At 40.7% G+C, this 16,785-nt stretch overlaps 1 protein-coding gene across 3 annotated transcripts in view; it reads right to left on the bottom strand.

Moving 5' to 3' along the window:
* Positions 1–16,785, bottom strand: part of SCN8A (sodium voltage-gated channel alpha subunit 8) — a 196,775-nt gene that overhangs the window by 92,962 nt on the left and 87,028 nt on the right. For 2 of the 3 annotated variants that reach the window (XM_061416025.1, XM_061416026.1), the window contains exon 1: positions 569–751. In XM_061416025.1, the coding sequence (XP_061272009.1) occupies positions 569–648 (80 nt within the window). In that variant the 5' untranslated portion in view covers positions 649–751. Of the gene's footprint in view, positions 1–568; positions 752–2,931; positions 3,051–16,785 lie in introns of those variants that run through there. The other variant, XM_061416027.1, reaches the window with a different exon arrangement.

Genomic DNA, 16,785 nt, shown 5'->3' on the forward strand with positions numbered 1-16,785 from the left:
CCAGCAGGAGGCCCCAGAGCTCATTTTCACTTGAAACAAGTCAACAAGAAAAGGAAAGCTAAAGCTGGAGAAAAAGGCAGTATCATCAGGAATTGAGAATAGAAGATGGTGATGGGCCGGTCAAAGCTTTGGCTAACACAGGCTACCACAGCAAAGGGCAGAGGTGGTGAGTCGTCACTTCCACGGCAGCCTTTCTCTTTCTAGAGTTGATTTCTAAGGATATTTCTTCAATTTCACATGTATCCTCACCCATGAAATAAAACGTGGGCAATACTCCGGAAACAATAATTTCCAGAGTTGATTTCTAAGGATACTTATTTCCTAAATTGCAGATGTATTCTCACCCACTCAGTGAAATAAAAAATGGGTAATAACCTAGAAATAATAATTTCCAGAGTTGATGTCTAAGGATATTTCCTAAATTCCACATGTATCCTCATCCATCTCTGTCACATGAAAAGTGGGCAAATGATTTTCTTCCTTGGTGGATAAGCTGTGCAGTGCAAGATGCAGTAACTAGAAATATTTAAAACAAGTGAGCAGAAAAATAAATACATGAGCTACTTACTCCACATTCTTCGACCAGTCAGGAGGGTTACTAAAAGTCATGAATACACAGTTGGTCAAAATAGTGCACATAATGATCATGCTAAATACTGTAGAAAAGAGTCAAGGGAGAATACACAAACTCTGGCCTGCTTTTATCCTCAGGAAGCAAATACATTTCACATTAAGTATCATGAGAATTAAAATCAGTAACCTGAAAGGAGACAAAGCACAGAGGAGGAAAAGGCAAGGTGATAATGAAAACTGTGGCCACCACCATGAACCATATGAGCGCCACCATATGTATCCACACCCGGCCAGAGAATGTGAGTGGACATGGCAGGGTGGCCACTCTTTTTTTCAAAAGGGTTGTCACTGTTCTCCTTTTGGATAAACATTTTTCCTTCTTACCATTTATGCCTCTAAATACCTTTCTGCCCAATAACCAGAAATCTTGCAGTCTGCCAGATGCCAAAGTCATCAGATGAGAAAAACAAATTAAATCTTATCTATGTTATTGAGAAGTCATTTATTGTTAATTATCTTGTATTACCAATTATTGGAAATGTTCATGTATTTAACACTTTACTTTTTTTCCATAGCCCTTCAAAGGGCTGTGTCCTTGCAGGGCAAGGCAACAGTTAATGTCTGCTGAATCTGTCAAATTTGAGAAACCAGTTGTGGTAAGGACTGAGTAAGGATTTTAAGGACATCTGTACCACCGTACTCCTAAGAATCAGGTAACAAGGCAAATCCATCTGATCTTTCTGAGAGTGTCCAGGAATGTTTATGCGTAGCAAATCATTTTGCTGCCATTTCAATTCCATCCAAGATCTCGCTCAGCCCTTCTTGTTCTTGTCTGGCTTAGTCATTAAGTTGTGTCTGACTCTTGCGACCCCATGGACTGTAGCCCGCCAGGCTCCTCTGTCCATGGGATTTTCCAGGCAACCCACTGGAGTGGGTTGCCATTTCCTTCTCCATGTTCTTGTCTACTGAGAAGAATTAAACTGCTTTAGATCAATACGAGTTACTTAAAACTGCACAGAAGTCACATCTCATTTGTTACGAATTCACTCTCTCTTGCTAGTGACATTCACTACCTTCATTCTATTAGTGGGGTTTTAAAAAGGAAGAACACTTCTTACAGCTGGGTTTTTTTCTTCCTACAGCTGGATTTTTCTTCAGGGAATAATCACATGTTCTGGTTAGAATAGAAAAAAACATCATCCTCTGATCCAACAAGAAAGGAAAGAGTCCATTGTGAATTATTTATTTTCTTATAAACCTTTAGGTTTCAGAACTATGTTGCTTGCAAAACTCACAAATTCCAGATCAGGCTGCTAAAGTCTTAACAAAAATAAAAGGTGCAAAAGCTTAACAAACCTGTTTATGAAGCAGCAACTGCTGGTTTCTTCATCCTACTTGGAGGATACAAAACTCTGAAGCATGGGACTAAGTCCTGTCCAATTAAATACCAACCATGAAGGTTTAAAGTTACTAAGTGAAGTTGCTAAACCCATCACGTAATTTTTCATCTGTCATATGCTCTCCTATATTAATGAGATACAAAGTCAAGCCGCAGGAGTAAATTGGCATTTTCTTTTAAGGGGAGAAAAAATATATATAAAAAATTCGTATCAATCCTGCAATCTAGATCTAAACCTGTGCACCAAAGAGGCCATTTAATCTGAGAGATTATCTTACTTTCTAAACTTGTGGTTAAGAAATCAAAGAAGATCTCTAAAACACTCGCTCAATTATTTATAGTAGCATTTCAAAAATTCTAATTGGGCTTTAATATGTAAAAAAGCTGAATAATATAACTTGTTATGAAATTACTAAAGTCTGAGTGCTCTAAAAATTAAGACGTCAGTAAAGCTACCATCTTGGCGGATGGCACCCCACTCCAGTACTCTTGCCTGGAAAATCCCATGGACGGAGGAGCCTGTTGGACTGCAGTCCATGGGGTCGCGAAGAGTCGGACATGACTGAGCAACTTCACTTTCACGAATTGGAGAAGGAAATGGCAACCCACTCCAGTGTTCTTGCCTGGAGAATCCCAGGGACGGGGGAGCCTGGTGGGCTGCTGTCTATGGGGTTGCACAGAGTCGGACACGACTAAAGTGACTTAGCAGCAGCAGCAAAGCTACCATCTTAACTTGTCCCTCTTAATGATACCCACAAAATTCCAGATTCCCGTGATATCATCCTAAGAAAAAAGAATCTGCTGAAGCTCAGCTAAGGCTTTAGCAGAAGTTCTGACTGGAGGAATAGTCAGCTACACCACTGATAAAATAGTTAATATACAATTAGGTGGTGGACATTCAGAAACTACCAGGGACCACAGGACGGCTGCACTCACTCCACATTTGCAGAAAAGGATATGAATGTATCAAAATTTTAATAGCTATTCTTCTTATCAGGTTAAAAGGACTTAAAATGTACAAGGCAGGCGTGGCACTAAATCTGAAGAGAGTTTTCCCTCTGTTTAATACTACAAAGGTCTGTGGAGAAAGAAAGAGAGAAATTATTAAAGCACAGGAATTAATCACCACATGAAATAACATTTTTCTAGGCAAGAAATTAACTCAAAAGGATCCATGTTTTACTTCCCAATTTGGTGTCTAAGGCAAGAAACCTTTAGGCAATATACTAAGGAAAGAGAAACCACTTTCCCTCACCTCCCTACTGCTCCAGATTACATTACAAACAGACGACACTATCTTGGCAGTTTTAAAGATCAGACTTTTCTTTCAGAAATAAGCCATGTTACCTATACCTAAGCTATCTGTGCCTGCTCTGGACAAGATTCTGAAGTTTATTAATTTAGGATTCATTCACTCAACAAATAATCACTGAGTGCCAACGATGTGCCAGGCAATGTTCCAGGTGCTTGGGAAGGATTGGTGAACAAGGCCACCCTAGTGAGAGGAGCTTATGTTGTAAGATGGGAGACAGACAATAAATAAAAAACCTAATGAGTAAGTAAATTATATCAAATGTGATAAGTGCTGTGGGAAAAGGAGGAAGATTAGCGAAAGGCAACTCAGAGAGTGCAGGGGTCAGAGGATGGGTGAATGTTTCGTTTTTTAATTGAAGTGTTATGCCAATCTCTGCTGTACCAGCAAGGTGACTCAATCATATACATATATACATTCTTTTCCATTACGGTTTATCCCAGGAGATGCAGTGCTGTCCCCTGTGCTACACATTAGGACCTTGTTGTTCATCCATTCTAAATTTAATAGTTTGCATCTACCAACCCAACCTCTCGATCCTTCCCTCTCAGGTGATCAGGGTAAGCCTACTGAGGAGAGAGATTTGAGCAAAGACTCAAGGAGGTGAGAGGAGTTATTCACCTTGTCGATATTTACCTACAGAGTCTAGTCTATTTACCTTTTAAGAACCTCCATTATCAGCCTTGCCAAATTAATTCAACTACATTCCTAGCATGAATCCTCCTGTCGTGCAAAACCAGAACAGGTTATAGTAATTCAAACTTTGGCCTTGGCTCTCATTGCCCATCCTACTCAGATGCCTCTTCCTGTTGCATGAATTTAATTCAAATATTTTGGAGCATCTGCTTTGTGCCAAGCATTGTGCTAAGCTTCTTGGATACGAGATTGAATAAAGTTGTACTTTTAGGGAAGACATATACATGAACTAGTAATAATAAACATAAAATTCAATAACAAAAACATATGTAATGTATGAGAGGCAGCAGAAGAGAGAGATTTTTACTTTCCCATTGGATGGGCAATTCAAGGGAGGGGAGTGAGCTGGGAGGTGTTCACAAAGGCAGGTTACTAAACATTTGGAAGGGGTTTTAAAGGATAAGTGCCAATTAGGAGAGATTAATTGGGCAGATAAAGGGGGAAGGGTTAGCAAGGAAAGGGAACAGCATAGGATTACAAAGGCACAGTAGCACAGAACTGGGGGTGTTTCCAGGGAATTGATATGTAATTCAGTGTTGCTGGAGGTTTAGAGAGAGGGCGAGCAGCAAACTGTGGAGCTGGAGATGCAAGGTCTGCTAGACTGAGGTCCTGCGGACACAGGCCAGCGGCCAGCACACAGGCCTAGCATCCAACCGTGCAGGTGAAAAGGCACATGGTCAAATGCCGGCCCTTTTAAGTAGGCTTTTGTTTTCACTTTGTTTTTTAATTTAAAGTAGTACACGTTCATAATCATAAAAAAAGGAACAGAAGACAAGTTCCATCTCATTACTCAATGATAATCTTTGCTTGTGTATCATCTTTTCTTATGTATCTTTTCAAAAATTTTCTGTATTAATATAAGCTCACAGATAGAGCCTTAAAAAAGACTCTTCTCTCCCTCCCTTACCCTCCCCTCAACTATACTATAAATACTCTTCTGCACCCTGCATTAAAAAAAATGAACCCCCACAAAGAAAAACCCAGGGCCAGATGGCTTCTCTGATGAGTTCCACCAAACGTTTAAAGAATTAATATCAGTCCTTCATAAATTCTTCCAAAAAATAGGAGAAAAGGGCACACTTCCCAACTCATTCTGTAAGGCCAGTATTGCCTTGATACAAAACCAGACAGAGACATTTAAAGAAAAGAAACCTATGGACTAATATCCCTTGTGAATATAGACACAAAAACCTCAACAAAATACCAGCAAACAGTATCTGGCAGCATATAGAAAAAGGATTACATACCACCAAATGGGATTTATCCCAGAAATACAAAGATAATTTAACATATGAAAGCCAATCAATGTAATACAAAATATTAATAAAATAAAGGACAATTACTGCATGATCATCACAAAAGATGCATAAAAAGCACTTGACAAAATCCAAAATTCTTTCATAATAAAATACACAGCAAACTAGTAATAGAACAGAATGTCCTTAACCTGATAAAGGGCATCTATGAAAAATCCACAGCTAACGTCATATTTAATGTTAAAAGACTAAAAACTTTCTCCTTAAGACCAGGAATAAGACAAGGATTCCACTCTCATCACTTTCATTCAACATTGTACTAGATGTTCTAGACAAGGCAATTAAGCAAGTAAAACTATTTCTAATTGCAGATGAAATAAGTTCTTATATGGAAAACCCTAAGGAAGATATAAACAATAAACAGAACTCATTAACAAGTTCAGCAAGGTTCTAAGACATAAAAGCAACATATAAATATCAGTTACATTTCTATACACCAGCAGAAAACAATCTGAAAATGAAATTAATACAATGCCATTTATAAGAGCATCCAAAAAATAAAACACATAGGAATAAATTTAACAGAAGTATAAGAGTTATACACTGAAAACTATAAAACATCAGTAAAAGAAACAGGGAAAAAAGTAAACAAATGGAAAGACATCTGATGCTCATGGACTGCAAGGCTTAATATTGCTATGGTTCAGTGCAATCTCTCAAAATTTCAACTGCCTTTTTTGGCAGAAATTAGCAAGGTGATCCTAAGATCTGTATAGAAATTTAAGGGAACCAAATTACAATCTTGAAAAATAGGAACAAAGTTGAGGACTCACACTTCTGCATTTTAAATCTTACAACAAAGCTATAATAATCAAACCTGGAACTAACATAAGACTAGCAAACACAACAATAGGATAGACTTGAGAGTCCAGAAATAAACCCACACATCTACAGTCAACTGATTTTTGACAAGCATGCCAAGACAATCCAAAGGGGAAAGAACAGTCTTCAATTCATGGTGGTGGGACAAACAGACGCAAAAGAACGAATCTGAACCTCTATCTCACACCTGATGTGAAAATTAACTCAAAATGGATAAAAAACCTAAATGTAAAGGTTAAAACTATAAAACTCAGTGAAGAAAACAGGTGCAAATCTTTTAACCTTTGGATTAGGCAACAGTGTCATAGACAGGACACCGAAAGCACAAGCAACCAAGGAAAATACAGATTAAATTGAACTTCATCAAAATTGAAAACTTCTGTGCAAAAAATGACACTATTAAGAAAGTGAAAAGACAACCCAAAGAATGGGTGAAAATATTTGCAAATCGTGTATCTAATAAGGGTTTTGCAGCCAGACTACATTACAAAAACACCTACAACTCAGTAAAGAGACAAACAATCCAAGTTAAAAATGGGCAAGGATCTGAATAGACATTTCTACAACGGAGATATGCAAACAGCTAATAACCACATGAAAAGACACTCAATATTATTAGTCATTAGAGAAATGCAAATAAAACCACAATGAGATACCACTTTACACCCATTAGAATGGTAATAATTTTTAAAAAGAACACGGAAAATAACAAATGTTGGCAAGAATATAAAGAAACTGGAACTCTCGTATATTATTGGTAGGAATGGAAAATGGTTCAGCCACTTTGGAAAACAGCTGACAGCTCCTCAAAAGTTAAACACTGAGATACCATACGACCTAGCAATTCCACTCCTAGCTATGCACCCAGGAGAACTGAAAACAGGTTCAAACAAAAATGTATACATGGATGTTCACAAAAGCATCAAAATACTGCAAAAGTGGAAACAACCCATCAACTGACAAAAAATGTAAACAAAATGTGGTATATATCCATATGATGGGGTAGTATCCAGTCTTTAAAGGGCTGAAATTCTGACATATGCTAAACATGGACGAACCTAGAAGGCATCAGGCTAAGTGAAATAAGCCAGACACAAAAGGACAACTATTATATGATTCCACTTATATGAGGTATCTAGAATTAGCAAATACATAGAGACAGAAAGTAGAAGAGAGTTTATAGGGGCTTTGCTATGCTATGCTAAGTCGCTTCAGTCGTGTCCGACTCTGTGCGACCCTAGAGACGGCAGCCCACCGGGCTCCCCGTCCCTGGGATTCTCCAGGCAAGAACCCTGGAGTGGGTTGCCATTTCCTTCTCCAATGCATGAAAGTGAAAAGGGAAAGTGAAGTCGCTCAGTCGTGTCCAACTCCTAATGACCCCATGGACTGCAGCCTACCAGCCTCCTCCATCCATGGGATTTTCCAGGCAAGAGTACTGGAGTGGGGTGCCATTGCCTTCTCCGATAAGGGGCTTTAGGCAGGACGAATGGAGAGTTATTTTTTAATGGGTGTAAGTTTCTGTTTGAGATGAAAAAGTGGAAATGGATGGTGGTGAAGGTTATACAACATGGTGGATATATTTAATACCATTGAATTGTGCCCTTAAGAAAGGTTAACACGGCAAATTTTGTGTTATATATAGTTTACCACAATAAAAAATATATACAGTTGACCCTTGAACAACATGGGTTTGAATGGCACAGGTCCACCTGCACATGGATTTTTTTTCAACAGGAAATCCTGCAGTACTACATGATCCAGTCAGTGGAATCTGCCGCTTCAGAAGCGCAGATACAAATGACTCACAAGCTCTATGGGACCGAGGCGTGAGGGCACCACGCATGCAGAGGGCTGCCTATAGTTACAGGTGGATCTTCGACTGGGCCCTTCATGCCTGTGTCGTTCAAGGGTCAAATGTATATTATTACCTGAAAAGTGACCAGTAATGTGTTATGGATAAATTTTTAAAAATCAATTTTATTCCAAACCAAATAATAGAATTAAGAATAGCAGTAGCTAAAAGTGTTTCCTAACCTGTTTGGAACTTCAGAAAGATTTAAGGACCTTTTTGAAAAAATAAAGACATCTGGGCCAAGAAAAAAAGAAAGGAAGAGAAGGTAAGTATTTATACATGCTACAACATGAGTGAAACTTGAAAAACCTTGAGAAGAGTTCAAACACCAAAGGCCACATACTGTAGGGTTCCATTTACATGGAATGTCTAGAATAGGCAAATCCTGATAGAAAGCTGGTCAGCCTAGGATTGGATGGAGAGGGGATTAGGAACTCCTTGCCAATGGGTCTCTTTGTTGTGGCTGTTTAGTAGACAAGTCATGTCCAACTTGTTGTGACCCTATGGACTGTATAGCCCACCAGCTCCTCTTGTCCATGGGATTCTCCAGGCAAGAATACTGGAGTGGGTTGCCATTTCCTTCTCCAGGGGATCTTGTGACTCAGGATCAAACTCATGTCACCTGCACTGGCAGGTGGGTTCTTTACCACTGAGCCACCAGGGAAGCCAGTGGATCTCTTTAGGGTGATGAAAATGTTCTGAAATTAGAAAGTGATGATGGCTTCATAAACTAGTGAATAAAAAGCCAAAGAATTGTACACGTTAAAATGGTGGATTTTCTAGCATGTGAACGTATCTCAATGAAAACACCACAAAAATGAACCATATGAGAGGCATAAGACATATTAAAAAGTCTACAGAATGGTACCACAAATATCTCTATATCCATCAGTTAGCCTTGGAAATAACACTTTATTAATACGGTTTCTTTCCGCAGCCCTTTCCAACTCCATCCCCTTCCTTCCCACAGAGGTCAGTGTTAACTTTGAATTTGGTACCAAGGTCCCACTTAAAAAAAAAAAAAAGACTTGTTTGTTTATTTTTGGCTGCGCTGGGTCTTCTTTGCTGCACACAGGTGCTCTCCAGTCGTGGCGAGTAGGGGCTACTTTTCATTGTGGTGCGCAGGCTTCTCACTGCTCATTGCAGAGCATGGACTCTACAGCACGCAGGCTTCAGTAACTGCCGCTCACAGGCTCAGTGCTTGTGGCACACGGGCTTAACGGGCTTAACTGCTCTGCTGCATGTGGGATCTTCCCAGACCAGGGATCGAGCCATATCCCTTGCACTGGCAGGCAGATACTTAATCACTAGACCACCAGGGAAGCCCAAGGTCCCACATTTTTATGATAAATTTGCAATCACTCTGACCTCCCCCTTTCCTGAACTCTTATTACACTCATAGTTTGTGTCTTTCCTTATTCTCCAAGTTCTTTTTGTACCCTCCCCTCCACTCTCCACCCCTACTAGGTTTCAAGCTCTTGGAGAGCAGGAAACAACTTCACACTTCCTCCCACAGTTTCAATATAATGCTCAACCCAAGTACTCCCAATACACAGTGGCTGGCAGATTTCTTTAAAGTTCCTGTCCTCTCCTCTTCTCTTCTTTCCGTTCCTGGCAGTCACGCCATGTTCTCCACAATAGAAAAGCAGTGCTGGTGTCGAGCCATATGCATTCTGGAAATACTCGATGAAGTGGCCCCAGTGGAGAGACTGCACTGAGATCATATCCTTCCTGTACTAGAAGGCACTGCCCCAGGCAGTGGTGGGGGGCGGGGCGGGGGGCGGGGGGGTTGATAACTGCAGGGAAAACAATCCTAAAAGCAAGAGGCTTGGGGTTAGGCTGAAAGAGGCCAAGGGCCGAGCTCTGGCTCTCCCATATTGTGGCCTCTCAAAGGAACAAAGAGCCCTGCTTGAAACTTCTAATCCAATTCTGAGAATATAAATAAATACTATGTTGTAAAACACACATACACACACAAAATTAACAAGTGATACAGCATTATTAACAATAGTACAAATTTTGTTCTAATTTCACAAAATTTTATGCTAATGTCTGTTATTTGTTTTCATACCTATTGAAGACTCCACGTGTTTAATTGCATTAAGCAGCTTCAGCAGCATACAACAAATTCTGGTAAATTCTCTTTTCATTTTTATTCTATTACAATTTTTCCCCTAATTTTCCTTATTATGGCTTCTTAGATACACCATCATTTAAAAATGGACATTTAATTTCCAAATACATGGGATTTTGTTTAAAGTATCTTTAATATTAATTTCTCATTTGGATACTAATTTCTCATTTAAATGAGAAATTTAAATTTGCTTCCTTCTCTGCAATCACTCTGTGTTTTTTTCAGTTAACTTTATTGAGACTTTTGATGGCTAAGTCGAAGCTCTCTCTTGGTAAATGTCACACTGCACTTGAAAATATGTGGGTTATTTTCAAATTTCTTTTGATATTGATTTCTAACATAATCTACAATGATAAGAGAACAGTCTCTGTATGATTTCAATACCTTTAGACCATGAAGTTTTTGCACCTTATTTTATGTCCCTGAATATATTCCAGTGTCTCCTAGTTTACAGTCTATGGGAGCTTGAATAGAATTTGTATCTTCCTGTTAAGTGAAAACTGTATAAATCTTAATTATGTTGAATTGGTTCACAGTGCTTTTCAAGTCTACTATATCTTTCTACTTCTCTGTATATTCATTCTGTTAATTTTTGAGTGTTTGATATTGAAACTCCAACTTAAAATCTTAATTTACCTACTTAAAAAATAATCGTAATATATAGTGGAATTATATGTAACTTTGTTCTGTATTTTCCAAGTCTCCTGTAAATGTGTTATCATACTTCATAATTCAAAAAAAATAAAAACTAAAGAGCCCTGAACTTTCCTGAAATCTCTTCTCTGAAGTACTTGTATTCCTCTGCGTTTCTATAGCAACCCCCTCCAAGAAAATGTCAAACCTTTTAAATAACCTCCTCATTCAACCTCATAATATTTCCATGAAGTATGTGTGAAGGAGGGATTATTATCCTCTGTGCATTTCACAAAAGCTCAGGAGAGGGACACCACCTATCAAAGGTTAGGCTGCAAGGAGCAACATATGATGCCAGGTTTAGAGTCTCTCTGCAGCTTCTATTTGCCAGATGGAGAAGTAGTTCAGTGACAGTAACACAGGGAATGAACCTGGTGAGGGGACGGAGTCTCTGGTGGATGAGAAACCTGAGCCCCTGAGGTACACCGCATGAAAGCCTCAGCAACGACGAAAGAAGTGCTGGTCCGTGTCCCAGGATCCAAAACCACCAGGCCGGGCCTGGATAAAACCTCTTACCTGCCTTAGAAGGAGATAAGCATCAGAGTTTTTTAAAGTAACAAACTCTGCACCTCCCCAGTTTCTCATCTTTTAGCCTGGCCACGATGGAAAGACAGGTCTAGAGGAACCGCGGAAGGTATCTTCCTATCTCAGGATCAGAGCCTGCACGGCAGCACAGAACAGGTGCTCAATAAATGCTACTCGAGGACTGAACAAATGCTTGCATGGCTGAGGTGAGGGAAAAGAAAAGCAAGGCATTAGGAAAGTCGCGTTGTCAGGCCTTGGTTGAAGAAAAACCAGGAGGGAGCTCGGATTCTAAATGAGTACAGTGATGCGTTGGCAAGGGTGATGCTGATGTTCCTGAGGAAAACTGGATTTCTACAGTGAATTTTTAAAAGATGGTTTTACAGGAATAAAGGTTTCCTTAAGGACATTTTATGTGTGAAGTAGAAATTTCATAATTAATTTGGATACTGAATACTGCATATAGAATAGTTTAACCATCGCTCCTTTCTAAGTATTTATATCCTCTATCAAGTATAAAAACAGATCTTTTTTTGGCTCAAAGAGAAATAACCTCTAGTTTACACTAAATGTCCAGAAATGAAGGTGAATCCTCCATACTTCAAAGTAGCAAGCTGTATTACAATGAAGCATACTTTATTGTTAAATAATTAGATTTACACATGCTTAACTTATATGCAGTTTTTCAAATATCATCTTTTGCAAAAGGCAAGATGGTGTTTGGGCCAACACACGGTCTCAAAGCTTAAGAATCTCCTCTTACACTGGGACTTGGAGTGCTTATCTGAGAGAATAATATATATCAGGGGTCAGCAAACCTTTTTTGTAAAGGGTCAGAGACCAAATACTACAGGCTCTATGGACCACACAGTCCCTGGTACAGCAACTCAACGCTGCCACTGCAGTTGCAAAAGTAACCACAGACAATATGTAAACAAGTAAGAGGGACTATGCTCAATAAAACTTTATTTACAGGCAAGGGAATTTTAATTTCTTAGAATTTTCATACGTCACAGAATATTGTTATTTTTTTTTTTTTTTACTTTTCCCCAATTACTTAAAGGGCTTCCCTGGTGGCTCAGATGGTAAAGAATCTGCCTGCAATGTGGGAGACCTAGGTTCGATCTCTGGGTTAGGAAGATCCCCTGGAGAAGGGAATGGCAACCCACTCCATTATTCATGCCTGGAGAGTCCCCGTGGACAGAGGAGCCTGACAGGCTATAGTCCCTGGGGTCACAAAGAGTAGGACACCACTGAGAGACTAAGCACAGACTAAGCACAATCACTTAAAAATGTGAAAAGCCTTCTCTGTTATTTTTTGGCTGTGCCATGCTTCTTGCGGGATCTTAGTTCCCCAACCAGGGATTGAACCTGCGCCTCCTGCAGTGGAAATGCAGAGTCCTAACCTCCTAACCACTGGACCACTCTGCAAGTCCTGTGAAAACCCATCTTAACTCATGGGCCATACAAAAGCAAATGGCAGAGCTGATCTGGGCCAGGGGTCAAAGCTGGTAAATCCCTGTTTTGTAAGAATACCAGTTCTGACTTAAGACAGACTGGTTGCTTAAGAATAATCTGATCATCTTAAACAAACAAACAAACCCACAGGTTCACAAGTCCCACCTCAGAGATTCTGATAAACAAGCTGCAGAGGAACCTGTGCTCACCAGGACTTGAGAAGAGCCACATCACCTCTCAGGTATTAAAACACACAGGTTGTCCTTCACCTGTCTCTACCTGGCAGTACGACCTGGGGAAGCCCCTACAGCTCTCTGGATCTCATTTTCCTCAGCTCTAACTTAAGAGAGGGCGCTGCCTGATAGGTGTGCCCAGGTCCTTTCCAGCTCTGACATCTATATGCCTATGATTTAGAAAATATAGAGAACATCCAATATTGTAAAAGGGCTTCCCTAGTAGCTCAGTTGGTAAATAATCCACCTGTAATGCAGGAGACCCTGGTTCCATTCCTGGGTCGGGAAGATCCCCCAGAGAAGGGATAGGCTACCCACTCCAGTATTCCTGGGCTTCCCTTGTGGCTTAGCTGATAAAGAATCCGCCTGCAATGCGGGAGATCCCTGGGTTCTATCCCTGGGTTGGGAAGATCCCCTGCAGAAGGGAAAGGCTACCCACTCCACTATTCTGGCCTGGAGAATTCCAGGGACTATATATAGTCCATGAGGTCACAAAGAGTCAGACATGACTGAGTGATTTTCACTTCCCAAAACAAAGGGCAAACCATAGTTTTGAGGAGAAAGCCTACTATTCTATTCATTCCTTCACATTCCATCTTGGTGGACTCTCCTGAGTTAGTTACTTTGCTCTTTTGAGTGAAACTGTCAAGGCCGGGGTCAACAGTGCTTAATACTATCCTGACAATTGTACTTATGTGAGAAGTGGGCAGCATGGGGCAGTCCCATGGCAGTATCGTACCACGGGATGCTTTTTCCCACTCTAGATCCTCTACTTTTATTACCTTTTCTGGGCAGAACAGTGACTATGTAAAAGAGAATGAATGAGGAGGATTGGTGATGGGCTGAATTTAAAATATATATATACACAAAAGCATTTTAAAGTCATATGCATGGTTGATTTAAATCTCAGTAGGGGATGACAGAGGATGAGCTGGTTGGATGGCATCACCGACTCAATGGACATGAGTTTGAGTGAACTCCAGGAGTTGATAGACAGGGAGGCCTGGTGTGCTGCAGTACATGGGGTCCCAAAGAGTCGGACATGACTGAGCGACTGAACTGAACTGAACTGAATCATTGTTAAACTGCCGGTAAGAACCCAGAAAAGGGGAGTCACCCTTTGTTAAATCCTGTGCTCCAACACCAGATCCTTTAAAGCCCCAGGAGGAGAGCGAAGGACAGCTAGCTTTGGATTCTTACGAGAATATTTCTTAAGCAACGGTCACTTGGTACCCATGAAGTCCAATATTTTACCTAATCTGCCTTAAATTAGATCTTTGTGAAGTAAATGAGTTAAAAGGGAAATTGATATTGAATTGTGGTTTATGGCCCAGGGGAAAATATCAGTTTATAACAACAGCCACTGAATGAGTGTGAGTACAAGGCCCATTAGCAGCGGTAGAACAGCTCTTAACGAGTTATGGCATGGAGTATTAATAAATGTGTCATGCCGGCATAAGATGAGCCTTCTGAAAAGCAGAGGCTTTTCATTTCTAATTAGCCATGTGGGGCTTGAAGCACACGTTGGAGGAGCCTTGCCACTGCTAACGCCAGGTAAGAGGCATTCCCTTCAGGGTCTACATAAGGAACAGCGACATTGTGCAAGGCCAAGTACGAGCTCATTCATATTCATGCCAGACAAATCCTAGCACACGGCAAACACAATGCAATAAACGCACACAGTTACCAAAGCACTGCATGCAGCCAACTCGTGAGCAGTCCCCCACCCTCACTCTGGGACTGGGTTCACTTTTTTAGCCATTCATTAAAATAATAAAGGGTGCATAAATTGGAAAGGACATTACAGAGAACTCAGTGTATGGGTGCAGTACATCACAAACAGAAAGCTTCTTAGAAGTTTATTACCCAGTCCCGGGTTTGCTGTGGGTCACAAGACCCAGGAGAGCAGTTCCCCACCCAACCAGATTCTTCCTCCCCTGAGAGGTCATCATTTCCACCGGGCAAAGGGGACCTGCAGGCACCTGAGGGCCTTCTGAGTCTAATGAACACCTAGGGGCTCAGTGATTGAGCTAATCTATAGAGGGGGAGGTGGGAATCAATACCCTTTGGCTCCATCTGCTATAACTGTTATCCACACTGCTTTATGACAGTCTGCCAGAGTTTGGACCCTCGATCCTAACTGTTTTGACTTCTGGAGCTGCCTAATCCTCTCATCTTTAAATGACTTCTCTAGGCTTAAATTCTTGCCTGCTAACCTAATATATATATATACACCTTATTCTCCCAGATTTTTGTACCTCTTCTGAACCAGGTAACTAGCTGATTAGACTTTTAGTAGTTGTTAGTTCTTTCCTGCCTAAGTATACATTTTTTATTCTGGTAACTTCTAATGGCAAATCCTCTCTGCCTAATGGTTTCAGAGTGTGCACTCACAGAGAGGTACTCTTCCACCAATAATACAAATACAGCTGATTGGAAAAACAGCTGTAACAGTGGTAAGAGCAGTAGTGAGCAGTAGTAGCCAACTGTCCACTGCCACTGCTGCTGCTGCTAAGTCGCTTCAGTCGTGTCCGACTCTGTGCGACCCCACTGATGGCAGCCCACCAAGCTCCCCTGTCCCTGGAATTCTCTAGGCAAGAACACTGGAGTGGGTTGCCATTTCCTTCTCCAATGCATGAAAGTGAAAAGTGAAAGTGAAGTCGCTCAGTCGTGTCTGACTCCTAGTGACCCCATGGACTTGCAGCCCACCAGGCTCCTCCGTCCATGGGATTTTCCAGGCAAGAGTAATGGAGCGGGTTGCCATTGCCTTCTCCAATTGTCCACTAATCAACAGCTATTTGGCATTCGCTTCTGAGTAATTACACAGCCAATATAGCAGGCAACAAATAAATGTCCTTTCAAAATTTCCCTGTTTTAATAAAGAAAAGCATGATGCTAAATCTAAACAGATTCTACCTCAGACTAGGAAGCTGTTCAGACATAAATGACCTGTACTGTCACAATGACTACACCATGTTACAGGGAGTCCTGATGTCTTTTATTTACTTATATATTTATTATATTTTGGAAATTTTTTTTGGCCACACCACATGGCCTATGTGATCTAGTTCCCTGACCAGGAATCGAACCCATGCCCCCTGCAGTGGAAGCATGGAGTTATAACCACTGGACTGCCAGGAAGTCCCAAATTACACACTGTACTGTTTTGGGGGTGGGGGTGGGCTGCACCACATGGCTTGCAGAATCTAAGTTGCTCAACCACTGACTGAACCAAGGCTTCCACAGTTAAAGCACCCAGTCCTAACCACTAGGCCACCAGAGAACTCCCCTGATGCCTTTCTTAATGCTAATCTGCTCAGTGGGTCCCTCAAGTAAAATGACGATTATAGTCCCAACATGTCCTAGGAAAGGCTCCAGCAAAGGCGCAAGTGGCCTGAATTTACAGAGCGCCTGAGCCCTGGCACCCAGCTTAGAAACACTGAACCGAAAAGCAGGACATTAGGACACAGGCATTTTTTTTCCTTTAGGCTTATACTTCAGTTTGAACTACATGAATATTTGTAGCCCTCCTCTTCCAAGGCTCTATTTCACTATCTTGAGAACAGAGTGAGAGGCCTTTAAATCCCATGTTGATATTTTAACTTCCCTTACTTATTAATAACTGCACCTGTGTGTCTATTTGAAGAAATAACATTTAGCATGTATTAAGCATTTACTATGCAGAAGGAACCCTACTGAGATGCCTTTTACAATACCTGTCTCATAGCAACCACTTGATAAAGAAGGTATATTTTACTAATAATGAAATTGCAAC

Source organism: Bos javanicus, chromosome 5, assembly GCF_032452875.1.
Source record: "Bos javanicus breed banteng chromosome 5, ARS-OSU_banteng_1.0, whole genome shotgun sequence".
In the NCBI taxonomy this organism is placed as follows: Eukaryota; Metazoa; Chordata; class Mammalia; order Artiodactyla; family Bovidae; genus Bos; species Bos javanicus.